Source organism: Daldinia childiae (assembly GCF_008694065.1).
Source record: "Daldinia childiae strain JS-1345 chromosome Unknown Scaffold4, whole genome shotgun sequence".
Classification (NCBI taxonomy): domain Eukaryota; kingdom Fungi; phylum Ascomycota; class Sordariomycetes; order Xylariales; family Hypoxylaceae; genus Daldinia; species Daldinia childiae.
Genome location: NW_022984645.1, coordinates 2,080,697 through 2,107,172, shown reverse-complemented (window position 1 = coordinate 2,107,172; position 26,476 = coordinate 2,080,697). Strand labels below are relative to the sequence as shown.

Here is a 26,476-nt window from a genome sequence, read left to right as displayed (position 1 = left end):
ATCTGGAACGGTCGAATAGCCGTAACCGACACGGATAACGCACGAGGTCCTATCTTATCACTTCCACCCTGTCGCGGCGCTGCGCATCCTTGCGACAAGTCACATATTCCTCCCATCTATTCAACAATACCCAGTGGAAGGGGTGGTCTGTATCGGAGACGGCGAGTATGTTCTGAGAAGCATGGTTTTGAATCCCTCGGTGCAGACTTCGCACTTGATTCCAACCAACAATACGGCAGGGGTCCCGTCGATAGCACTCCCGCTATCTCCCCACTGCTTCCCGGCGTTAAGAGACTAGTAGGCGATGATGACTTCTTGGTTCTAATAATCAGACAGTCATATACTGCTTGGAGTTTCGGAAATGAAATATCTGGAAAGACTTCAGAACGCGGGCGGAAGTTATGGCGCAATCTAATCCATTGAATGCCTCTATCGCTACCAAGTAATATAGGTGCTATAACATGAAATTTTACTGCAATAACTATACCGAACCCCCCAACCTTAGAATTTGAAACAAGAAAATTGAAAATCGTTATGTGACAAATGAAATATTTCGTAAGGTAATATCGCAAGGACGTGCGTGAGCTAATCGCCGAATAAATCCTCAGACCCAACTCCATCGCTGTATCTCCTTAGGCCCAAACCCCTAAAAACAACTTCTTTATCCGGGCCTTCTCATTTAAAACTCGATAGTTGCAACCTAACCAGACTTTTTGTCTAGAATTGGTTCGAGGAGAGTTTCGAACAGCTAGAAGGTCATGCGGTTAGCCTCTTTTGATAGACTCAGGGGGGAATATTAGTGGGGATTCTTACCCAAGCCTCGAGATCCTTCTCGTTCTTCCTGAGCTCTCGGAACTTCGAGTCAAGTTGTTCTGATAATTTGAATTAGTAGATAATCACCATGTTATTGGCATGTACAACTCACGTGCTGTAATGTACACGTTCTCTAGATTCTCTTCCTTCAAGCTTTGCAGGAATTCTTTAGAGTTCTTGTCGCTACCAATCTGACTGATTTGGAAGACCACAGCTTCGAAGCAGGTCAGTAAGGAGTCTATGAATATGGGAGTTACGAATAACTTACTTCGCGATGGAAGGCCGTTCTCAAGCAGGTACTCCTGACATTTCTTGATTTCGTCCCGGAGCGTGTTTCGCGTCTCGGGTGATCTGCCTCCACCGTATGGGATTCCGTCGGTGATGATTGAAATGAAGAGCGGCCGCCTTAGGCTCTTAACGTTCTCGTTGTACTGGGAATATAAGAGAGGTTGAAGGATCCGGTTGCGGAGCTGAGTTCCGATCTCCGTGCATCCTAAAGGTCTGACTTGCTTCATAATGTTCTGGATTTCATCCATCCTCAGGTTGTCAATATTCTCCGGCTCGTTGTTTATGAACCGAAGGTGGACACCAAGCTCATCGGGTACTATCCTAGTGCATATAGAGGCAACTCGATTCACTAGATCCCGCTGATCCCCCATACGGTTTTCCCCGTCATTGTTGCCCATCGGGTCCATGGACCCACTGTCGTCTGTAAATATTGTTAGCTCGTAACCATGGCTAACTCGTAGGGCTCATGTTCATACCGCAGTAAATGACAGGCTGGTAAAGAGCGAGCTTAATGAGGTTATCGCTATTCTCCGGTTGGCCCAAGACTGAGGTATCATCCCCTTGCAGCTCAACAGCCTTGGCGGCAATACCCTCTAGTAGTTGTTGGCTATCCTCCCTGAAGAACTTTCCCAACTTGTGCTTAGCTACGAAATCGCTAATGTTCTTCTCGAAATCTTCCTTGGTCTTGGGAGGTGATAGCCCCTATAAGAGAAAATTAGGTTGTGAACGGGGCAAAATAGGGGTTCATAGATTGTCTGTGTTGTCGTACCTTGCCCACTGTATCTACCATTGACCTTTCCATACGGCCACTGATTGGATACCTCTGCAAGACGCTTCGAGCTGCAAGAGCTGCAGTGTGGACCCAGCTGAAGATGTATAGTATGACGGCGAGTATAAGGCTAACGATAGTTTCGAGAACATTGACTCCCTGCTTGGAGGGTTCCATGATATCATTGATCTCGGGTATTCCTAGACTGGCTGCTAAGGTTATAACGTTATCTGTCTTGCCGCCATTCTGGACCAGAAGCTGAATCACTTCACGATCCTTCTGCTGCTTGAGCTCGTTCTCGAGTGGTGTCGAGCCGTTTTGGAGAGTCGGGAGAGAGTATTTAGGGTCTGCCCCATATCTTAGCAAAAGCTGAACTATCTCGGCTCGGTTGTCACCCTGTCCCCGCGCAGTCACAATCCACAACGGTGAACGGAGCTGCGATGAGAGAGCATCCACCGCGGCCCCTTTCTCAAGGAGGAGCCTGACAGTATCAGCGTGTCCATTTCGCGCGGCCAATGCAAGGGGTGTTAGACCGATGGTACCATTCCCATTCTCAGTGCTGGGTTCGTTGATTTTGCAAGTATTTAAGTAGTTATTTAGCGTTGCATGCGTGAGGACGCCAGCTGCAGCATCATTATGAAGAGACATTTTGGAGAAAGTCGTATATAATTGATTGGAAAACTTGAAGATAGAAATTTTATTTTGCTCCTGAGGCCATATTATAATGCTGAATAGCAGCCATATAAATATACATCGCGATTCTTGAGCCGCAAGCCGACTAAGTCGTGAAATTCTCGATTCCTGCCTTTCTTACCTCTCTTGCCTTCATTTTGAGCCTCATTTTCCAGACACTATGAGTTCCAATATCCAACTAAGCATCTGGTAAAACTCTGATACATTAGTCGACACCTATAAAACTGCTATATGTCAATCATTGATCCCATTGTGGCTGCAGGCTACCAGGTGAGACGGTGATGTAACCCACGCCTTAGCATTGGGCGTTGATCTCGGTGTATGGAGGACTGATTACTGAGTCGACAGATGCCGATAAAAAAGCCCCCATACAGATTTCCTTTGTTGTACACGTGGTTGTCATTTTGTCGTCTCTTGGAGTATTTGCAGCTAGACGTCACATTGACCCAAATGGTTGATATCTCGTCTCGCGGGGGGACTCTCCTTGCGTAGGAGTCAGCAAACATAGGCTATTCGGGCTGAATGGAGCCCTGTGAGCCTAATGAAAAAAAATATATGCCCAACGACGCCCACGTAGCCAATGCTAGTTTTTAGAACCCTATACACGATAGCTCACTTTCAAATCCCGACTTAGCCGGCGACCAACACTTTCTACGCATTTCTATTCATTGCGTACGAAATTCTTGTCCGTAAACAATTCCTACCCAAAGAAGTCTCCCAAAGAGCCTCAGTATATCATTTGTAATACGTGCGTTACATGTGTCGTACGTTCAGCTTCACGATCTTCCCTAAAAGGGAACAGTGGGGGTATTTTTCAGCTGGCTACTTCGCCAATTAAGAATGTTGGTATGTAAATAGACATACCCCCACGCGAACGTCATTATCTTAATAGGGTAATATTCTTTTAAGAAACCACGAGGCTCAATTTGGAGACTGGGTGGTGAATCTAGTTATAAATGCGAGGACATTACTGTAGTAGCGATAAGTGTATTGAGACAAGATAGTGTAGACCCAACATTAGTTCCACAATCTTAATCATGAGTGTCCAAGAACTTGCTCGTTCCCTTGTTTCCGCTGGTTCAATCAAGCTTCCAGGTGATGAAGGTGAAGGGATTTATGTCCTAAGTGTGAGAGACGGAGACCTCGTCGAAAAGTACTGGGTGGGCGAGTCGGTAGAAGACGAGAATGTCATTGCTTCAGGCGTAAGAAATGATACTTCGGCCTCATATCTGCCCAGCTCTGAGCAAATGCCTGTACGTTGGGCCTCGCCCCCACGCAGAACCGTTGGTAGCCTTGCTGACCCAATACTGTATGTCTGCAGCGCCTTGTTATTTTTATCGACCAGGAGAATTCCGTGAGATGCTATGCATACGAAGAGGATATGGAAGAGTGGGAAGAGACACCACTTGGTGACAAATGGAACATTACGACCAGCCCAAAGAGTAAGCTCAGTGCAATCATGGGCCCAGAGGGAGAGATGGTAGTCTCTTACCAGGACGAAACCGACCATCTAGCCGTCATAATGAGTGCGGGTGAGAATGAGTGGACTTCCTTCGGACCCCTTGAGGGTGATCCCATCGTGGGAACGCCGCAGTGTCTTGAGATTATCAACAATAAGCTTCATCTCTTCTACGTGGAGAAGGGATCTGGGATCGGTTACCTCGTTTTCAACTCTAGTACTGGTAGCTGGAAAGGTGAGACCTCGAAATGAAACCCTTGATATCCTGTTGTTGAAGTACATTTGCTAACCAGGGGGATATCCCGTTCCATATACTAGCCAGCGTGCTTGAAAACACCAAGTTCAATACTGTTATCGATAATTTTATCGTTGCCGAAGACCCCGAAACTAGTTCTCTTCAGAGCTACTTCCTTACTGATGGCTCCTTGTGGAATGTCAGTGGAGGGAAAGAAAAGACATTCTTGGGCGAGGTGAATGATGATGGTAAGCTTGTTCCTTCAGGCAGGGCGCAGGCTGGATGGAGGGTTAAATGGAAAGGGGCTCGGAAAGTAAAGGTTTATAAGAGAAAGATTGTTATTTGGTATTGATATTGTGGAGTGAGAATAAATGTTTACGGGATCTGTAGCAGTCGGCCTCCTGGTGTAGGCCTAGATACTGAAATGATAACGAATTACCCCATAGCCCCGATCAGCTACCTAGATTACTGTAATTAATATTATCAAGCTAACAGAGGTGTATAAATTCTATTGGTGTAATGGAATTGTACTATGCAAGTTGGTGTACCTGAACGCATGCAGTGTCAGTTGGGTCGTTGGGAGACGGTAGGACGCCACGAAATTAGACATAAGCAGAGTTAAATCGCATATGTAAAAATGAAGCCCAACGCACCCTTTATTAAGTTGGTATTTCACCTTGATGTTCAGACGATACTACCTATGTAATTGTGCCTACAGATTTCTAATATCAATATCGAATCTAATACTATTTTAACTACGAAAAAGCCGAGATTTTGAAATATACGTAGCTATGGGAAACGATAAACAGCAAGACTTCACAGATTTCGATCTGGAAAACTTCCAGGTCCCCGTACAATACTGGCATCCTACTCAACAGAGAGATGACACATGTATGGCCGAGCGTTTTGGAACAGACTTGTCCACACCAGCACGCCGGTGGGAAAATTGGGTAGTTAAACTGACCTTTGAGAAGCTTGGTAGTGAGTGAATACCTGATGTTGTAAATTCCTTGAGATATGTAAGAGCTGACGCAAACATTCGGTATTAATTGGTAAAGGTGAAAAACATGGCAATGGTTTCTATGTCAATGTTCCTAACGCCGCCTACGATGTAATCCTTACAGCTGGACACAACCTCGTTGACAAACCAGAACACTACTGCTCTAATATTAAGATTGTTCAAGACCCTTCTGAAGAAAAGGATATTGATGTAAAACCAGAAATGATTCGTGTTTGCCGAAAGTACTTTGAGGATCCAGATGAGCTAAAGGAGATCTACGATTACGGGGCTATCCTCCTAAGACGACCCTCACCCAAGCGACATCGCGGCTTTGGATTTCATCTTATGCTGGGCCTTCCACCACAACTAGGAAAAGGCGCAGCTTATACCGAAGACGAAGACAAGGACATTCTCCGGGGTGAAAAGGTGAATGTCTGCGGATATACACCCGAGGACTCACCACCTGATAAATCAAATCCTAATAACTCGCCACGGAAATCGGAGGGCAGATGTATTGGAACAAACTTACACCAACTTCGTTACGATGCTGATACTAAACCGGGAATGAGCGGTGGACCTGTCTGGGTGGGATTTCGTGGGGTTGAAACAATTGTAGCGATTCAGTAAGTTTACTACCACTGTTAAAATTCTTCCTTTTTTCACGACTTATTATTTACTTCCTCCTCGATGGTATTACATCTATCTAAACTATTAGGCGTTGTTTTGTTACGTCTATAGCCCTTAACAACGTAGATACTAACATACACTAAGCACTTACGGAGAAGCGAAGGACACCGCAGGTAATAGGGGAACACGCATGAATCCGGTACGTGTAAAAATACTCTGTCGTTGCTTTCAACCTCCCTATTATAGAATGACACCTACACTACCTCCTTTGGGTACACAGTGACTGACGTTTAATAGTAAGTGATAACCTTATCATTTTGACTTAAAAGGAACAGGAAAGATCCTATAACTATAGGATTGTAAAGCTGATACAGAATGATTTATATATCAGAAATATCTGGTGCGACATATTTAAATGGGTTAACGTTGGTTGGCATGGAAAGTCACTTCATTGCTGTAACCCTTCAACCTACAATATGCACCTTCACTTGGCACAGGAAAATACTACCGGCCCTGACGAGGCTCGAGTCCGGGTAGGCAAGCCTGGCAAAGTGGAAACATTATTTGATATTGTACCTGTAGCCGCAAAACCAACTGTCAAAGATTCAAGTGCTGGCTACGGATTTCTTCTGAGGCCTACTGGCCTCAACATTAAGGATACCTGGCCTGCCAGCGTTACATCTCCATGGGTGAGATGGGATCCTAAGAAGAACAAAGTCTCGCGTTCGAACCGCTTTAATGCACAGTGCGAAGTCAAGATCCCTGGGCTGATTAAAAACACAGAGAAGTCCTTTGAGATACGAACACAGGAGGGAAATGATTGGAAGCAAGTACAGATGGAAATGAAATTTCTCGACGAGGGAGACCTCGAGCTGTTAGAAGAAAACCCCCAGAGTTTCGAGGATACGTCGGAAATTTCATTCGGGCCAATTGCCAAGAACAAGAACAAGGTTAGCTACCTCTTAACCCCTTAGCCCCCTTTCCTAGTTGAAGGGAAAAAGTAAATATGATCTAACAGCATCTATAGCTATTCCGATTCAAATGAGCGTAGTAAGGTTTTGGTTACAGCTATCCAAGTAATTGGCATGTTGAAATTGGACTTCGATGGTCAGCTAGGAATGAAATAGATCTTGCGCTTGGGTTATAAGCAGCGTATTTGTCTAAGGAGTTATATTACCGCCTATCTAAATTATATTCGTATATCCTCTTGAAGAGTTATTTAATTGTTTACTATCGCTAAGGTTAGAACACTGTGAAATACACATTGTGTGTCTGGGTATATTTTCTACGCCTAGGCTTATACGAATAAATATTAGCTTAAGCAAGTTACTGCATATGCAAGTACTCATTTCTTTGCTCATTGACTGGCTGCGTATGTATTACTACCTAAAATCCAACAAGGCTGGGAGGTATCTAGGTAAGGGTACCTAAGTTACATGCAGTCATGCAGGCTATGATTTCGGCGAGACAAAATAGGTAGGCATCGCGAGAATTCCTAGGCTCAGCGCCCCGCTATTCTATCACGCTTACATATAAAAGACACAGCAGGGTTGGCAAAGATCACAGGTGAAAATCCATCATCTACAATATCATAACTATATCATAATCATATCTTAGCAGATATTAAACCTCAAGATTTCTTGGTTGAAAATGCCCGAAGCGCGACCTTTAGATCCATTCCGTTCGGAACGTCTTGTATACCGTGCTGTTAACGACCAACCGCAAGATATAGCCTTCATCCACTCAATTCAGCGGGATGCAGAGGCTCAATCCGGCTCTAGCTACGCGCTCTTGAGGCCCGAAAGCATAAAGGCGAGCACCGAATTTAAGGATCGTATCGAAAAATGTCTCCTTGGTGCTCTTATCTGTCTACCAGTCACAGGTCTCGCCGAGAAGGACTCGGAAACTCTACCTATTGGTATCATTTGTCTCAAAGCCACCCCACTAAGCCATGCACATCATAGAAATTCGGATATCAGTATTGATATCGCGAAAGAGTACCGTGGGCAGGGATACGGTGGCGAGGCTATTCGATGGGCGCTGTGGTATGGTTTCCAGATGGCGGGCTTGCATCGCATCTCGATTGAGACATTCTCGTTTAATGAGGGCGCGATGAAGCTGTATGAAAGACTGGGATTTACGTGTGAAGGCAAACATCGTGAAGCCATGTGGTTTAATGGCCGTTGGCATGATGATGTCGTGTACGGCATGTTGGAGGATGAGTGGCGGGAGGAGCAAAGGAAAGCCGGTAACGACGTATGATAATAGTCATGGTTTTAAAACTTACTAGTCATATAATATGTTGCTTAGGCTATACTTATTGATATCTAGTAATAACTCGGAAGAAGCTTAGTGTCGAGTATCAATTATTGATACCTACTTCTATGTCCAATTTCACCTTGAGATAGTTTCTACAAAATGACGTCTAATGTCTAGCTACTGTTACATCGCCCTTCCAACGGATATCTCTGGAAGATGCTATAAAAAGATATTAATAGTTAAATATTATGGCAAAGTCGACATCGTAATTGATAGCATCTAATACGAACCCCACGATAATCTAGCAATCTCATATTATTATACTAGGTTGTTTCGCCAAGAGATCTAAATGGGAGTGTTGGTTTGCAACTACTGCAAATCATCTACCGCTTGGCCACGTTGTGGCACGTACTTATAGGATTTGGTCTTTCTCAAAAACCGAAATGGGTAGCCTTGCATCGCACTTTGAGCGAAAGGAAGAATCCTTCAAGTTTCCTTTAGATAACCTTTAGCCTTAGCCCCACGCAGTGGAGTTATTAGACGAAGGATTAGTTAAAGGTTTTTTTTAATTCTATAAAAATACATTTTTAGTTTTTAAGAGGGGTGAATATGCGAGCTAAGATCTCTAACCTAGTATGATTATAGTCTATGAGTTGTGATATTGGGTCTTCTGGGCACTTTATCGTCAACTTTATAACAAAAACGTCTCTTATTGTAAGATATGTATATCCGATTCAAGTAAATGATCGACCCAAGCCCTTGGTAAATAACCTCTAATCCTTCTATGTATATGTAATTTAATCTAGATGACGTAGTGAAACTGCCGGCGATGTTATTTGGTCGAGCAAGCACTAATGCGGCGTTGAAATCAATTCATATATCTTCATATATGTCTTCATAACTATATGTATATGGTAAAGTAGAGCTGAAGGCTCGGCGCGACCGCATCTCCGGCCGAAAAAAGTGTTACCCCCCGTTGAAACAAATCCGTTTCAAGATAAAAGCTGAGCCCTAGAAGTAGATCAATGATTGGCGCCGTGCCACCCGCCGATAGCCTTAGCTCCGTACCCCGGTCCATGTTTTCTACCCTTGCGACGATGCCCCGGATCTACATTTAACAATAATTGCCCGGAAGTACTACAACAGCCCACTATCATGTCGTACATAACTCTTAGGGGCGGTTGGTAGTTACAATAAAACTTTTAAGAGGCGTTGGCCTGACTTAACTTGATTAAGGCTTGTTTCATTTATGTTCGGATGCGGCAGACTCTTCAAAGTCGAAAAGGGGTTATGTTGGCTTTCATAGGCTCGATCCGGTAGGTAAAAATCCGGCACCTGCAGGAACAAGGTAGCATCGCGAATGGGGCTGGCGGGAGAATAACACGACTGGTCAAACAAGCAGAAACGAATTACCATTTATTTATATGTCGTCTCCTTCCTGAACACTGATGGTTGTTGGCGATCATTATCTCACGTGCTGTGGCTTCGACCATCCTGCTTGTCCCATACAGATCTCGAGAGATATACCATATACCGGCTTACGTGGACCGAATTATTAAGGAGGGATTTCACACTTAGTCCCGATTTTTTCTTTTTGACGAATGAACTTTTGTAATCCCACTCATATAGATATCTCTTAAAATATTTTATACTAGGAACTTAAACCTACACGCCTTTCCCAGTCACACAGAGTTGCACTACGCTCCTGTATACAGCGGCGCCTTATGGGTGATACTCGTGCGTTGTGGATACCGGGCGTAGCTACGGCTCGGTGTCTAAATATAGTAAGGCGGAGGGAGGTTGAATGCTTGTTTCCCGTCACCCATTGTCAGGGTAGGTATGCTTATACTGTCGATGATAGCCCAAATTGACTTGACAAGTCGACAAAATAGTAACTAACCTTGTCAAACCTGTATAGCATCGACATCTGGAGATGATCGGCAGTGCAAGTTAATGGCGGTGGCGCATAAGACATCGGATGAGAGCTATGCCTAACTACCTGGGTAAGTAAATAGGAGACTGGGATCAGAGGCCTTCAGATGTCGCGCCGACATGGCCGTTCCCGAGGCTGCAGTCTGAGCTTTTCTATACTACGTAGTAGAGTACATCCATTAGCCAGATGAACGACCATTCTTTTTCAAAGTTTACCAAATAATAATCCATGCTCCTCCCCAATGGGATACATTCATATCCACCATCGGGCTGACTTTGCTGTAGACAGTAAGTCGAGCATTTGAAATCAGATTGCTTGCATCTGAGATCCTACTTCACTGATGATCACGCGCTCTGCTCGGCCTAACATGCACGCCGACGAGTAATCTCAAGAAAGGCTATTCGGAATGTATCAGTCTGTTAAACGGCAAGACCGCCATGATTGCAGTTAAGATGACTACTTTTTTCAGTAGGTCACAGAGCCGGGGAATGCACGTTGATGAAATAATTACTCTTCTTCAAGATTGAACGGGCTTTAATTAGTCTAGGTATAGCTATATGTAAGTATGCATACCTATACTATATAAACTTCTATATTGATGCATCTAAGGCGTCATATACAAGTAGATAAAACCCTGTAAATCCTAATTCTACGATCGGTAAAAGTAGCCAGTTGGCGTAGATTTTACAATTCCTATATGATAGAATTTCAACATTTTGAAACTCATCGTAAAGTCCATCATTATATCACATGCCTCCAATCAGGATGTTTATTTCTGTAGGAGGCGTTGGAGTAGGCTGGTTCATGCGAATACCTACAATAGTCAATCTAGGATTCTTATTGGTTAAATAGCGGTTTGGAAATTGGTTTTGGTAATTAAGGGAAGGTAAAGTGTTAGAGAGAGGCGCTTCTACGGAGGTTCTGCGGACTAAAAGTTCAGATCCTGGCTCCTGGACCAACTCTTTTTTTCTCCAACTTTGGAACAACATTTAGATCCCCCCCCCACTCCCCTGGCCCCCTACAACATCCTTCGGAAATAAAGCCCTTGTCTAGTGTAGAAGATGGATAAACCTTACTCTATGCACAAAAAAAGCCATATTCGCCTTACTTGCAGCATTGTTCTCCATGAGGTTAGTTTCAGGGCCATTGATAGATCCTCTTTGACCTTAAAGGGAAGGTCATCGAGGTGCTATGTGCACTTCATGGTCCGTGTAAGCTCTATAAGTCGGATGTAACTAAGTAACAAGAGGATCGTAACGTTTCTTGTAAGTTAATAGGCATCACTAACGATTAGGACATCGTTACGTATATAATTCTTCACGGGCCCGGCTCCTCGTGTTATGGTCTCCTCCGTAGTATAACCCCGTAGGTGTACAGCAAGTATCTTCCGGTTCTCTTTTGGAACTGTTCACTCTCTTTTCGCTGAAGCCACAGGCAATAGGCGTCCATTCCTTAGTTCGATGCGCATACACTCATTATTACCAAACGATCGTTATCGAAAGTAACTCTGCTTCTAGCCAGACATCGGAATACAACCAATCCATCATGCGTGCTTTTTTCAACTTGGCTGTAGCTTCTGCTACGGCGTTCTTTGCTCAGACTATTGCAGCACCAATGCCTATAGTTGTAAGCCCCGGAGGAAAAGGAGATCTGATTATTACTCAACAGAATACTGTTAACCACACCTTTCACGGCCTATCCCAAAATATGACTATAAAAGAATATAACCCGCTTAAGATCTCTCTTGTTAACAACTTTGGAGGAGGGCAACTGAATGTCTACGTGAGTGGTAACGACCCCTCCGGCGCCGTCGTTATGCTCTCGGCCGATGGTACTTGGTATCGCCCGGACGCTGCTGGCAGTGAAGTGCCCGTACCTATCGCCGGCAACGTCGCCCTCCCTATGAACGCCCAAGGACAAACTACCGAGTTCACTCTACCCGATTATATTAGCTCCGGTCGTATTTGGATTGCCGAAGGTGAACTTCAGTTCTTCGCCGTTCTCGCCGGCGACGGAACATCACAGCTTGTCGAACCCGCTGCCGCAAACCCTTCGGACCCTTCAGCGGCGGTCAACTGGGGCTTTGTCGAACTTACCAACACTGAGGAGGGAGGTATCTACGCCAATATCTCATTCGTTGATTTTGTCGGTCTAGTGATGGGTATGACCTTGACTCTTGGTACCGGTGAGACTCAAGAGGTGAAGGGTCTCCAGCAGGACTCTCTCGCCACTATCTGTCAGGAATTGAGGGACCAGGCGGCAGCTGATGGTCAGCCCTGGGACAAGTTGTGTGTTACGGACGCCAACGGCAACCCGCTACGCATTCTCGCCCCCAACCTATACCAGTCCATCGATCCCACCGCCCAGGCCAACTACTACGACGACTACATTGAGCAGGTCTGGCAGAAGTACACTAACGAGGATCTTATCATCAACACACAAGCTGCCGCAGGAAATGTTGCTTGCCGCGTCAACGGCGACGAGCTCACCTGTGCCGGGGACAACCGCGGATACCCTCGACCCGCTGTCGCCGATATCTGGGGCTGCAACTCGGGTCCCTTCGGCATCCAAGACATCGACAACGATGTTCACAGAGCAATTGTTCCTAGGCTATGTGCTGCTTTCTTCCGCACCACTCTGCTCCTTGACGGTGGCAACGTGCAGCCTTCGATGGCCAGTGACAGCTACTACACTGTAGACCCGACGAACCACTACTCTCGCATTCTTCACAAGCACGAGATCGACGGAAAGGGATATACCTTCTCGTACGACGACGTCAACCCTGATGGCGAGAACCAAGCCGGTGTTGTCGCCGGACTTCAGCCGCAGGTCTTACAGCTCACCGTCGGCGGATTTCCTTCCTAAGGAAAACCCGTAGACGATGAGACGTGTAAGAGCTTGAGGCAGTATCTACTGCCATATATTACCATCATCTCTCATCTAACAAAGATCTCATAGTAGCAACATAAGCTATGAATCTCCGCACTGTATATATCACTTTTTTCGTGTACATAGTACTTGTTGATAGCATTTTCAAGGTATATGGGTACCATGTACATACAAACCACGCTCGTTTCGCAAACTCTGTTTTTGATTTGAAAAGATTGTGCACTTTATTTTGGAGCTTAAGTGTGTATCTCGCAAACTGGTTAATTTTAGCTGTGCTAGAAATCCAGTTACACCAGAGGTCTGGTGTGGGTCAACCCCTATTGTCCTTTGCTCACTCATATGGTAGACTGAGTGGTGGTTACTTAAAATACAAAATGTAAAATTATCATCATAAAAGTTTTAAGATTAGCTTCATTACGCTTCCGACCTGGCAGTTTATAAGTTACATATCGCTTAAATATTGGTGTTCGTGCTCTCATCAGCCTATAAACGTTTCATAAGTAGAATATTGCTTTCTATGTATTCGTCTCACAATCAACACTTATACAATAAAAGACTATCTAGGTACCTAGGTACTCAGTCGTTTATATGCAGGTTACAAACTTTGAAGTAATTGGTTGAATAGTGACTTGACTAGGAGTTGCTAGCGTCATCCGAGGAGATGGCCCTGGTGCCCAACTAAAACGTAGTATCAACGAAACTGGTAACACAATACGAACTTCTTCTGCTAATAAAGTTGGCGCTTATGTACCTACATGCATCGTGTTTATAATAAGGTTAGACACTGCAGCTATTGCATGAACCTAAACTTTCATTTAACGTCTTCACTATAAGATCTCGATTTATGCCGTCATGTTACATTAGGTACCTTTAGGTAGGTACCTATGCTGATCTCGTATATTTTCGGTCCCGTAGTGTAAAACTTAAAATTTACGAGGTATTTAGAAGTTCATTTTTATTAAATCTATTACTAGGTATTTATTTCATGATGGTCGCTGTTGTATGGCCCGCTGCCAATTATGCCAGGGTGTAAGTGGGTTAGGGTAGATTCAGGGGTACATCTACTAGGATTAGGTGTATAAAGGTGCGCAACACCCTCGTAAAAAGGTGAAGGGCAAGGCTTCAATAATTCAATCTATCTACCTATACAAACATTATGTATAACTTGAAACAATAATTTAAAATATTATAAAATTGGGCTGCGGTGTAAACCTTAGTGACCTTCAGTATATCATTGATGTTATTCAATTACACACAGGTGCATCTCGATAATGAGAAATGCCGTGGTTACAATTACATGAAAGAACTACTATTAAGGTAAATGATCTCTTTTCATATATCAGTCAATTCGTATACCTCAACTGTTTGTTGAAAGAAGCTATTTCGAATGAATCGTTTATGATCTTGTCCGTAGCATTTCGCCCCTGCGGAAATATATACATACAAGCTGCCTCGGTTTCTTTCAACTCACATCTACTATATTCATCGATATACGGTCCGTATTTCAATCGTACAACCCGGAAAGCTTCAACCCCGAACAACCCAAGTTAGCGCTTTACCCCCAATTTTTCAACCCAAGAGTTGAATTGCGCTGATTTCGCAGCCGCCAAGTCCAATGTGAAAATTCCGTGCTCGGAGTGGATGCCAATAGGGGATGACGGATCGGTAGGGTCAATCGGAGGTGTTGCGGACGCGGCGAACGCGAAGCTTGCAGCCGTCGCGCCGGGATCTAAAGTCTCTTTCGCACCTCCGTTATGGATCCACGTGCTACATCCCTGACAGAGAGTAGTTAGGGTCCAGTGAGTTGCATTCGTCGTTGACCCCTGAAGTGTAGTGTGATTTGCCGACTCGTATATCTCCGGTTGAACATGGGCCCTAAGGCAAACATTAATCCTGTCTTTTAGTTAGGATGATTTAACTCACGTCGCGAATCGAGCTGCTGGAACAGTGCTATCTCCATTCGCCCAGCCTAGAGAGATGGGGTTATACAGCATGCCACCTCCCCAGGCGATACCAGCCCATCCGACTGACTTCGGCGCAACAATTTGGAGAAGAATATCGAAAGGGCCCTCTGTCACTTCTGGAATAGCAATACGCCAGACGATAGGGGCTACTCCGATTGAGATTTCAGAATAGCAGACACCAGTGGGCTCATCGCAGTACTTGGCGCTGGCTGAGACTGGAGCTGTAAGGCCATGGCCTATGAGGAGGGCCGCGGCTGTAGCAAATCGAGAAATAAAGCCCATCGTGCGTTTCTTGACAATTCAAACTCCCGGCTAACTTATGAGTGTGCTCGAGCTGCTGCAAGCTACTCAATAAGCGAGTAAGCGCCTTATATATCTTGATTTTGTCATGGCACTGGCCATTTCTGGTACTCCATCCGCTCTCATCAACCGCCACAAGCGCCATCCCTCGCCTATCTACTATAGATATCGGCAGTTGTCGTTTTCACGAGGCAGCGGAACGTGAAGAGGAGCGAACCAAGTTTTTGGTAATAGAAAGAAGTAGATTACCCGATTGCTGATTGGTCCCCACACGTGTGTCTACGCAATGGTAAATGCACCCCGGCCTACCTGGATCCGTACGGTTACATCTATTTAGACTAAAGCGGCTGAAGTCAGTGACACAGCGGAGCTTACTACGTCGAGATTCTATCTGTACCTATTTGGCAAGATGATGGAACGCAACAGGGCTACGATATGAAAAATAGCCATGAAATCTTCCCAACATGTTCAAATCTAGCAGATCCGTGATCGTTTATGGTTAGCACGACCAGCTGAAATGGACCACGAGTTCAGTCCATGAAGCGGTTAATGGGCTCCTGGAGGTCCATGCTCCTCACAAGATTCCAAAGACTGCCTTCGTATTTATTTATGCCAGCGAGGTTTACATATGGATATAGAGGAAATATATTAAATTAGAACCAATTTCATAACTTTACTAAAATTTTCATATTTCGTTAATGAGCATCTAATTCTAGGCTTGTCTTCCTATTCCGGATGTCCGACTTTCGTAGGTGAGCCAAGAAACGTGGGGTTACAGACTAACTCCGATCATCACTCGTTCAGGGGAGTAATGGTAAGTTAAGTATGGCGTGTTCTAATTCAAGCAAGTTAAGGGATGGATGGATGAAATGCCGGAGTCACAGGAAAGGCGAAAATACTACTCAGCTTTTTAAGGGAATATTAAAGAATGACCTCACTATAATTCACCCTGACGATCTCTTCACGTTCTCATGTGAGCTAACGTAGGAATTCATACATCAAGGCTACCTATGGTAGATGTAGTACGTGTCCAAGAGATCTTGAAGATTGCTTGCATAGCTTAGCAGTAGCATCAAGATCATTTATAGATATGTGACTTGGTGACGATCCGACGTAATACCAAATTAGGCATCTAACCTAATGAGAAATAAATTCAGCGCAAAAGACAGACAATATTAGTACATTGTTTCTCCCCACAAAAGGACGGGATCATATCCATCTTGTGCCCTTCCAATCATCTTAAGTTCCTCAACCGTGCTTTCAGAAGGTTGCCACTCGTCTACATAGAAATAGACTCTCCACAAGCTCATGTCATGCGCGGGCATTGGTTTGCTTCTTGGGAACGGCATACGCGGAACCAGACACCCCACCTCATATTGCCAAATATCCCTACCCATACATACTACTTCTAAAGAAGCCTCTTTTAGCTTTGGTAAGCGGCAGCACGCTCGTGCGAAAGCTGTGAACAAAGCGTTCATCTCGGTATCATTTGGTATAACCCTCTCAGGCTCGTCGGGTGGACTTGGTTCGACCATGTGTTGGTAATAATATTTCTCGCGTTCGTTCAACTCCTCCTCCGTATCTCCATAGCCAGGTGGAAGTTGATCAAGTGTAATTAAGGTGTCCTGATCTTCATCAACGTCGTCTTCAAGTTCAAACAACCACTTTCCTTCAGGGTTATACATGTAGACTGTGGCTGTTAAAGTCTCTAAATTATTCCAACACTCCCCAACCTCATTTAGCACACCCGCTGGAGGATCAAAAAGTGTGGAATGCATCGGACCTATGATATGGACATCGGTACAGTATCTTGTAAGGTGTCGAAGGGCGCAACTGACAGGGTCATAATCACCTGGAGTGATGAATCGGGGTAGGAGCATTTGCCGATTATCAGCCCACGGCCTAATTATATCACAAGAAAAACTCGTGGTAGATGCTGGAAGATCCGCTGACATGATACTCTGAACAAGATCGTTTCGGTATCTTTGATCTATGCTGTAGTACCGACCCCAATCTTCTTCGGGACGTTCTAGGTTCCAATTGATCTTCTTAGCTTTTACCATCTTGGTAGATAGAAGCATTGCGACACGGGGGCTCCATCTGCGACGCGCGTCACTGATGGTGAACTCTCGAACACAAAGTAAAGGTGGGAAGTCGGACATATCGGATGTAAGATCAAGCAGCGAGAATCTATAACGCTCAGCATTAAGATCGAATCTAATACGATCTGCACGATTGGAGGGACCTATGGTAGGAACGGTTTTATTCCTCCTGTCCGAGGGTGAACATGGCCCAAAGATATCTAAATTGAGCATTGGTGTTATATTGTAATCATGGTCAAAAAAGGTCGAAATCAGACAGAAGGCTCGCTTTAATGCTGCGGTAGTCGCCTCATTATTGGCTCTGCGATCCTGGTCTGTTTCGAACTCGGTAAAATATTCAGAAGGGTATGGTGGTAGGACCGTACTGATAGAAAGATTTCGTAGAAAGCTACGGCGCCGCGGGGTTAAAATATGTGTCAGCTCGTCTAGCCTTGGACTAGGAGTAGTGAATTTTATACTTCGGAAGGTATGGCGTTCAACGGAGTTTTGAAACTTGCGGGACACAGTTGCGAGTGCCAGGAAAGCCGAAGGAAAATGAAATATTCCTTTTAGATAGGAGGAGACGACACGGTCATAAAGCTCTTGAGGCCATTTATCCATGGTGGCAAGTTTTTGTTATTGACTTAGTAAAGTCCACACAGATGAGAGAAGTGAGCGTTAGAAGTTGAAGAGAAAAATATGAACTTGACGATAATATACTATGTAGCAAGTGGAGTGTATTTTAGCGGGGTCTTCATCTTAGAGTATGCCTGTTAGGCAGCAAGTATAGCATGTCTCTAATACATTAGATCGAGTTAAACATTTAGAGATGTGTTAGTCGTGTAGTTCCGATCTTAGAGTTATGACTCATTTTTACCAACACTTTTAGACCAACCTGTTTAAATCAGGAAATTGTAACATCTAGCTCTACCCCTTGGCTAAGAAGAGAAAGGAGATATATCCTCTAAGTTAAATAGTTGAATATGAGGTCATATTGATTTTCCTTCATCGCTTAAACTCCTCTGCTAACCCCCGTAGAATCTCTAACTCCACCTCAAATCACTTCGCTCTCCTAGTCGATCCCGAATACCTTGTGATTCCAGAATTTCTAAAGCTTAACGAAACTTGAAGAGGCGGGGCGCGTAAACATGCTTTACGTATGAAATAGTGACAAGTATATCCTTCTCGTGGCTCATAAAGTAATCGGGAAATATCGTGCCTTGGAATTTCCGCTCCTCGCCTTCCATAAGTCTAATTAGTGTGAATACATAGTCTCCAGTTCTGAGTTCATGAGATAACATATAAGCTCGCCTAGTGGTCTCCCACATTTCTGAGTATATTATCTCCCAACAGCAATATACCAAGTTTACAGCGGCACTGTGTCTCCATTGTGATTTTCTGAACGTAGACCGGGCTTGCAGTATACCCTTAACTCCTTAACGCCTTCCCAAGGCAGGCGGAAGTGCCCGTATAGGAGAATAGATTTCTTGATGAGGATAAGCTCTCAGTTTAGATAGACAACTATGATAACTATGAGAACTCATCTTTAAGCTCAGGCTCCAATTGAAGAATCCACACATTGTCTTTAAATAGTGATTAATAGTAAAATTAATCTATTGCATGCATTTGAACTTATTATCTATACACTTTTCTTCATACAATGAGCTTGCAATGAAGCTTTATATAAATGCCATCAATTGTATAGCACTTCATGATGAGTACATGTTGAAATTTCAATATATCTTACGCTAGTCATACTACATTGTATAGAATTTCATCATCATTTAATTATGTTGTTTGTCTCTCATACTTGAGCGAAATTGATGGAACTGTGACATGAGACTTGAGTGCAAGGAAACTTCCAACATAACCACGAAAATATTTATGATTGCAGTATTGAAGATATATTTTTGCATTCCATTTAGGCGTTATACTTACCAAATATTACTTCATATATACTACTTTTCCTTACTTCTAAAGGCTCTTGGTACGGCATAGCCTTCGGAATATCACCAAAAGGAGCCAATTTCCTGCCAATTTGAAGTCTCCAAGTTTGAATCAAACGGAAAAGGTAGCCGCAACTTTCTAGGACATATAACTGCCTGCTTACCTCTTAGACTTTTCATATATTAAAAATCACAGAAGCCTACTCGTTTTTTATTATCAATTCATCTCTATGTGCTTAATCTGTAGATATTCTAGAATTCTTTCAACCTTTCGCTCCTTGAATTTGCCTGGCAAAATCATTTTCACGTGTAAGCTCGTCTTGCATGAAGTAACTGCTTTTGTTTAGTTCGTACAGTATGAATTAGAGATAATAGATCAGTTCGCACTCCAAAATTCAATACGCGTATTGTACGAGAAAGAAAGTTAGATGAGAGAAGGTTTTCATCTTGCCAAATTCTTCTAATTGTCGATGACAGCGCTGAAATTCCCATGTCTTGAAATTTGACCATTTTCCAATGAACAAATACGTCGCGTCATACATCCGCTGTAAGTAGTTTATTTCTCATTGTTCTTCGCTTTCGCTCATCATGAATCGGCGATTGGCGCTGCAAATCAATCTAGAGGCATAGACTGATACAGCGGCGCCGGCCGGCTGCGTAATGCTCTAGACTGTAAACGGAGCTAGATTGTCTTTCGAGCTACGGCAAAATATTATCATTCGTTAGGTCGTAATCCTCAACGTGTTGATCGCAGGTTCTCGCATCTGGTAAAAATGGCCACAACGCTCAAGAATTGGGTCTTATCAGTAAAAACTATACGCCTACTGGTTATTCCAAGGTTGAAAAACACTAGGCGTACATGAAGCCTCCGAAATAGGTTCCAAGATGAAGAGAGTTGCAATGGAAATTAGGCGCTGAGTGTTAACATACCATCCCAAGAAGAAGTATCACGGGAGCAATGAAATTTTACCATAAGCCGCGGTGCTCGGCGCTCAACATGAGAAGCTATACAGATCTCCAGCTCAATCCAATGATTTCTCTTGGGTCGTATGTTTAATCGCTGATTAATTCCTTGTCTTTGGTGCTTACCTACATTTGGGCGATTAAACAAATGGTAAATCGGCCCGTGAGTTATAGGAAGACGAGGGCTTGTCTCCGTCTCTCTAATGTCATTCTAGAAGCAAAAAGGTCGCAGATCTCCTACGGCCGGTGTTCAGGATAAGAAGTTATTCATAAAGGCCAGTCCAGATAGGTATAGTAACTAGTTTCTAATCCTAGTCGAATCATCAAAGTCGACTGATACTCGCAGGGAATGCAAGTATCTCAGCCAACGTGTTCCTTAAAAACAGTCAAGGATGGGAATCTAGATGGGATTGTTAGGAACTGGATGGGCTAGAACCATACCACTTTAGGACCCTAGAGGGGGTAGAGGGGTAGAAGGTAAGCAATATGGTTGGTTGATGCTAACGCAGAAGAAGTAAATAGGACAAAATAAAGAGAAAAAAAAAAATGGAGGGGGAACCCGGAAAGTCGGCTTTGGGGTAAGGATTACAACCGATAAAAGAAAAAGTGCATTGCATAAACGAGAGAAGTCGTCTCCAAGACCATGGGCTCGCGGCCTTGACGGATGGGATAGAGAAGGGAAAAAAAGGAAAAAAGTGTATGACGTATAAGGAATTTAGAGAATAGAAATCAGCCCACCGTCGACCCATTATACCGAATCAACCACTAAGATACCGCATTCCACATGCAACTTGTCTATCAGCCACTGTTCTCGCCGCCTAGAACAGCTATGGAACATGCTCACTATACCATCTATCAGGCTATTACCACGCTATAATGTCATAATTGCACGTTACTCGCGCCTCGGTTACATACCCGGTGCCTTGGGTTCGCTTCCCACCGAGTCCAATGATAACATGCACATGCATCCAGTCTAAGCGGTATCACTCACATGAATCAACTGTCCATGCGACATTTTGCGGATGTTACAGGCGTTGCGGAACCTAGAGAACCCAGCTACCACCTTAGAGTAGTAGTTCTCAGTAATTGTCAACACATCGAGTGTGTTCTCTTATAAGTATTCGCCATCATCAACACTATCCTCTCCATCCCACTAGTAAACCATCATCATAACACCTCTTCTTTATATATAAATATAATAGCTTGAGCTACTCAGTGCACCTTACTACTGAGACTCAAGCTTCTTCTAAGTGTCTTTTGACTGAAAAGTCCCACCCCACCTTTACCAAATACGCTTATAAGTCGAAGACAACAAAACAAAATGACAGATACTCACCAAGCCGAGATCGATGAGATCCGGCCATTCGGCAAGGCTCGCTCCACGGTGAAGGGCGAGCCTCTATCCAAGGAAGAAATCGAAAAGTATAATGACTTTTTCAAGGCCAGCTTATATCTTAGTCTTGGCATGATCTACCTGAAAGAGAATCCTCTCCTCCGAGAACCTTTAAAGGTTGAGCATATCAAAGGCCGCCAGCTAGGTCACTTCGGATCTGCCCCTGGCCAAATTTTCACATATATGCACTTCAACCGATTGATCAAGAAGTACGATCTCGATGCCCTCTTCGTCTCCGGCCCGGGCCATGGCGCTCCCGCCGTCATCTCCCAGGCTTACCTTGAGGGTACTTATTCTGAAGTATACCCTCAGAAGTCTGAGGACCCTGCGGGCATGCAGGTATTCTTCAAGCAGTTCAGTTTCCCGGGAGGTGTAGGGTCACATGCCACCCCAGAGACCCCCGGTAGCATCCACGAAGGTGGCGAGCTTGGTTATTCCATCTCCCATGCCTTTGGTACCGTTTTTGACAATCCCAATCTGATCACCTTAACAATGGTTGGTGATGGCGAAGCCGAGACTGGTCCATTGGCTACGGCCTGGCACAGCACTAAGTTTCTGAACCCCATCTGCGACGGTGCCGTTCTCCCAGTGCTGCACCTGAATGGCTACAAGATTAACAACCCGACTGTGCTTGCTCGTATCTCACACAAGGAACTTGAGCAACTCTTCTACGGCTACGGCTGGCATCCATACTTCGTCGAAGGTGACGATATTGAAACGATGCACCAAGCTATGGCCGCCACTCTCGAACACTGTGTTCAAGAAATTCGCAAGTACCAGAAGGAAGCTCGTGACTCTGGAAAGCCCTTCCGCCCACGGTGGCCTATGATTGTCCTACGCACACCAAAGGGTTGGACTGCGCCGCGCAAGGTTGATGGCCACTACCTCAGTGGTTTCTGGCGCTCTCATCAAGTGCCCATTACCGGTACTACAACAAACCCAGCAGATCTCAAGACCCTCGAAGAATGGATGCGTGGCTACGAACCCGAGCGCCTCTTCGGCGAAGACGGCAAAATATCCCCCGAACTGAAAGCCTTGTGCCCTACCGGCAACAGGCGCATGAGCGCGAACCCAGTTGCTAACGGTGGACTATTATCGATACCACTCAAGATGCCCGACTTCAGAGATTACGCCATCAAAGTGGACAAGTCTGGCGCCACTGTAGAAGGCAGCATGGCAAACTTCGCCAAATTCCTACGTGACATCATCAAGAACAACCCTCATAACTTCCGTCTAATGGGCCCTGACGAGACCGAATCCAACAAGCTAGCAGCCGTGTACGAGGCTGGTAAGAAGGTATGGATGGGCGAGTATTTCGAGGAGGATGAAGATGGCGGAAATCTATCTCCTTTCGGAAGAGTTATGGAAATCTTGTCCGAGCATACTTGCGAAGGATGGCTCGAAGGCTATGTCCTGAGTGGCCGACACGGAATGCTTAACAGCTACGAACCCTTCATCCATGTTATCGACTCCATGGTAAACCAGGTAAGTCTATTCATGTGACCCCCTCGTTTTAACTAAATAATTACTGACACTTTGTGCAGCACTGTAAATGGATTGAGAAATGCTTAGAAGTCGAGTGGCGTGTCAAGGTTCCATCACTAAACATTCTCTTGACTGCTGTCGTCTGGAGGCAAGACCACAACGGCTTTACCCACCAAGATCCTGGCTTCCTTGACGTTATCTGCAACAAGAGCCCGGAAGTAGTCCGCATCTACCTCCCGCCTGATGGAAACTGTCTCCTTTCGGTCATGGACCACTGCTTCCAGTCTCAGAACTACGTGAACGTCGTCGTAGCAGACAAGCAACCTCATATCCAATACCTCACAATGGAACAGGCAATCGCGCACTGCACAAAGGGTATCGGCATCTGGCCCCAGTTCTCCACCGACGCAGGTGAAGAACCCGACGTCGTCATGGCCAGCTGCGGTGACGTCTCGACCAACGAGTCGCTAGCCGCCATCGATCTCCTACTGCAACACTTCCCCGACCTCAAGATCCGCTGCGTCAACGTCGTCGATCTCTTCAAGCTGATCCACCACACCGACCACCCGCACGGCCTCACAGATAAAGAATGGGTCGCCCTATTCACAGATAACAAGCCCGTCATCTTCAACTTCCACTCGTACCCCTGGCTCGTCCACCGTCTAACATACAAGCGACCGGGCAGCGCAAACATCCACGTCCGCGGCTACAAGGAGAAGGGCAACATCGACACCCCGCTCGAGCTCGCCATCCGCAACCAGACAGACCGTTTCAGTCTAGCCATGGACGCCATCGACCGCATGCCCACCCTCGGCAACCGCGGCGCAGCTGCTCGCGATGCCCTCAAGAGCCAGCAAGTCTCGGCTTCCAACTATTCGTTCGAGCACGGCGTCGACCCCCAGTTCCTGAGCGATTGGTCGTGGCCTCAGGAGGGCGTGAAGGAGAAGCTGCAGAAGCTTAATATTGTTAGCTGAGAGAGCGAGGTGCATTTATAACAAACGAGGCGAATGGATAAGGTTGGGGTTTAATGAAAAGGGGTTGGGTTTTTGGATCGCATGAGTGGGATGATGGTGGTGTTTCCTGGGTCTGATTTTGATTTTTCTTGGTTTGGCGTGGGTTTGTTTATGTGAGATAACTCGATCAGAGTCTTTTGCGATTTGTCTGTTATGATAGATATGCTTATGAGATGTGCGGTATGGAAAATTATTATATGAATTTACTTTAATGAATTATCCTTTGATGCTTATTCAAATGCTGATGTGCTTTCACTTTAATCGTCGCGTTATAGCCATAGGTTAGGCCCAAACCCAAACAAGGGGTTTAGGATGCATGGCTTTGATTTATTGTTTTGCGATCTATTTCTTCAGCTAACACGTATTGGCAGCATAGATATTCTTGAGTGGCTACCTCCTGGGTTTGCTAGAGACCCCCAACTCAGTTATGAATCAGAGCATGTAGCCCGGGCAAGATTTCCAAGTCCTTCTTCTCGTACTCATATTTTCCATCGGTAGAAATCTTGGCGCTGACACGAGGTCGCTGCTGTTGAGTCTGTCGTACCTTAACCCATTGCTCAGTGGTCAAATGCTGTCCCAGCTCTGTGAAGGCATTGCTGGTCAACCCAAGTCGGTTTAGTAGAGGGCTATTCGCGATCGGATCCAACACAACGTGGTTATTCGGACGCGCAAAGTACAACACGCCTAGGCGGTCAATATGTGCTTGGTCCGCAGGTGGTGCATGCACTCGGTGCACGCTGGACTTGATCAACCCGCCCGTCAGTGCGGTGAGCGCGTCGCATGTGTTGATCGTGATAGTGCCGTCTTGTGGCTTCACCCACTTCCACTCTCCTGCCGAGTTTAGAATTTGCAGCGCAACCACTGGTTGTCTAAAAAGGAGGGTCACTGTGCCAAGATCCGTGTGGCCCGGCCCGTACAGGTTAGCTACCTTGGCGTTCTCTTCTTGGCTTCGTGCTGCGTAGTGCATGTACCGCAGATGGTCTTCGCCTCTAACGTCATAGAGATGGTCCCGAACTAGCTGGTCCTCATCAGGGAGCTCGAGTAAGATCGCAAAGAGGCGCAGGAGCTTAACAACCACTTCCTCGTGGCATTTCTGTTACGTTTTGGTAAGCACATATATATGGACAGATGGGGTTTATCGTTTACTTACCCTTGAGAATGCTTCGATCTCCTTGATATTACTCTGGAGAATAGGTGGTTGTTGGCGCTGGTGGAAGCCATCGAACTTGGGTATGTTGTATACTTGGACGTTATCCTTCACGCCATTTCCAAGGCTACAAAAATGATATATCAGTCATAATCTCAGGTACTTAAATTTACTCCCCTTAAGATCAAGGTAGCAAACTTGTCAGATGACGTACATTCGATGGCCCGCTGGCCTATACCCATTATATTCGCCGCTTTCGAGATCATGCTTGTTATGATACTTCAACTTCTCCTCTAGAGGGAGCGAGTAAAACTCCCTTCCGAGAGCAAACTGGCGGTCGACTTCTTCCTGGGATATGTTGAAGTTCTTCACGTAAAAAAATCCTATGATAAACACGTGAGAACTTGTGCTCCTAGAGGTGTCGGCTAGGAATTTCCAACGTACCAACATTTCGAACCGCGTGGTCAAGCTGCTTTACCAGCTCTTCTTTACCTCCTGGCTGCTCATACAGACTTAGGTCCAATGTGATGAGATCGGCCCAGTCAACTATAGTAACAGAGTTATTAACAAGAAATAGTGAATATATATCAATATGGCCTCTGGCTTACGGTCTTCCTGCGTTACAGGTACGTGCTCGTAGCGATCGATTATACGTCCCGGCATCTTGAAAATTGATTACAAATGTAAATACTGATATTCTCAATGTCGGCGAGCTCGGATGAGCATCAATACGCGGGGTATATCTACATTTTAAATAATCACTAGTTGCGGGACTCAGCATGTGTAAACTGAAACTCTTATTAATACTCTTTACAATTATTTTCTCGTAGTCCTAACTGGTTAAATATCAGATTCGTACGTTAAAGAGTTGGTGGGGGTTGCAGTCTATCGATAGACTATATATCTACCAATCGACGCGATCTGTGAGTATGGCGCAACTTGGAGAAGGAATTATGTATGCGGGGACAAGGCATTATACGCGTTGCTCATGGTATTATCAAGTTCTAGCATACCATCAGCCTCCACATGTTTCCAGCATATGGCCAGCACGCCATCGCACATCATCAGACCCTATCGCAAGTAATGTAACACTGTTAAGACACAGCGGAGATAATCTGATAAAACAAGTAGATTACCGCCGTTAGACCAGACTACACCTATCTCCTTGGCAATATTAGGACAGGGACATTTCTTAAAACCTTGTGCTAGGTTTACTTAT

General features: G+C 45.0%; 8 protein-coding genes across 8 annotated transcripts; 5 read left to right on the top strand and 3 right to left on the bottom strand.

Annotated features, from left to right (window-relative positions):
• Positions 1–700: 700 nt before the first annotated feature.
• GL218_04884 (ankyrin repeat protein) lies at positions 701–2,518 on the bottom strand (the record flags this gene model as incomplete). Its single annotated transcript, XM_033581514.1, has 6 exons — positions 701–748; positions 814–872; positions 926–1,027; positions 1,082–1,522; positions 1,578–1,803; positions 1,871–2,518. 6 exons carry the CDS (start codon positions 2,516–2,518, stop codon positions 701–703), a joined length of 1,524 nt encoding a protein of 507 aa, XP_033435554.1.
• A 1,082-nt stretch (positions 2,519–3,600) lies between these two features.
• Positions 3,601–5,884, top strand: GL218_04883 (cytochrome c oxidase assembly protein; the record flags this gene model as incomplete). Its single annotated transcript, XM_033581513.1, has 5 exons — positions 3,601–3,816; positions 3,885–4,257; positions 4,341–4,505; positions 5,047–5,238; positions 5,316–5,884. 5 exons carry the CDS (start codon positions 3,601–3,603, stop codon positions 5,882–5,884), a joined length of 1,515 nt encoding a protein of 504 aa, XP_033435097.1.
• A 476-nt stretch (positions 5,885–6,360) lies between these two features.
• GL218_04882 (cytochrome c oxidase assembly protein) lies at positions 6,361–6,858 on the top strand (the record flags this gene model as incomplete). The annotated part of the gene is made up of 1 exon (XM_033581512.1): positions 6,361–6,858. One exon carries the CDS (start codon positions 6,361–6,363, stop codon positions 6,856–6,858), a length of 498 nt encoding a protein of 165 aa, XP_033435553.1.
• Positions 6,859–7,534: 676 nt separating this feature from the next.
• GL218_04881 (putative ribosomal N-acetyltransferase YdaF) lies at positions 7,535–8,146 on the top strand (the record flags this gene model as incomplete). The annotated part of the gene is made up of 1 exon (XM_033581511.1): positions 7,535–8,146. One exon carries the CDS (start codon positions 7,535–7,537, stop codon positions 8,144–8,146), a length of 612 nt encoding a protein of 203 aa, XP_033435096.1.
• Positions 8,147–11,621: 3,475 nt separating this feature from the next.
• On the top strand, positions 11,622–12,941 carry GL218_04880 (Glucan endo-1,3-beta-glucosidase; the record flags this gene model as incomplete). Its single annotated transcript, XM_033581510.1, has 1 exon — positions 11,622–12,941. The coding sequence occupies one exon, from the start codon at positions 11,622–11,624 to the stop codon at positions 12,939–12,941; it is 1,320 nt and encodes a 439-aa protein (XP_033435206.1).
• A 1,571-nt stretch (positions 12,942–14,512) lies between these two features.
• Positions 14,513–15,211, bottom strand: GL218_04879 (Cellobiose dehydrogenase; the record flags this gene model as incomplete). Its single annotated transcript, XM_033581509.1, has 2 exons — positions 14,513–14,840; positions 14,889–15,211. The coding sequence occupies 2 exons, from the start codon at positions 15,209–15,211 to the stop codon at positions 14,513–14,515; spliced, it is 651 nt and encodes a 216-aa protein (XP_033435567.1).
• A 6,329-nt stretch (positions 15,212–21,540) lies between these two features.
• Positions 21,541–24,071, top strand: GL218_04878 (putative phosphoketolase; the record flags this gene model as incomplete). The annotated part of the gene is made up of 2 exons (XM_033581508.1): positions 21,541–23,097; positions 23,157–24,071. The coding sequence occupies 2 exons, from the start codon at positions 21,541–21,543 to the stop codon at positions 24,069–24,071; spliced, it is 2,472 nt and encodes an 823-aa protein (XP_033435568.1).
• A 460-nt stretch (positions 24,072–24,531) lies between these two features.
• Positions 24,532–25,920, bottom strand: GL218_04877 (uncharacterized protein; the record flags this gene model as incomplete). Its single annotated transcript, XM_033581507.1, has 5 exons — positions 24,532–25,203; positions 25,261–25,384; positions 25,472–25,640; positions 25,702–25,803; positions 25,866–25,920. The coding sequence occupies 5 exons, from the start codon at positions 25,918–25,920 to the stop codon at positions 24,532–24,534; spliced, it is 1,122 nt and encodes a 373-aa protein (XP_033435561.1).
• Positions 25,921–26,476: the final 556 nt, after the last annotated feature.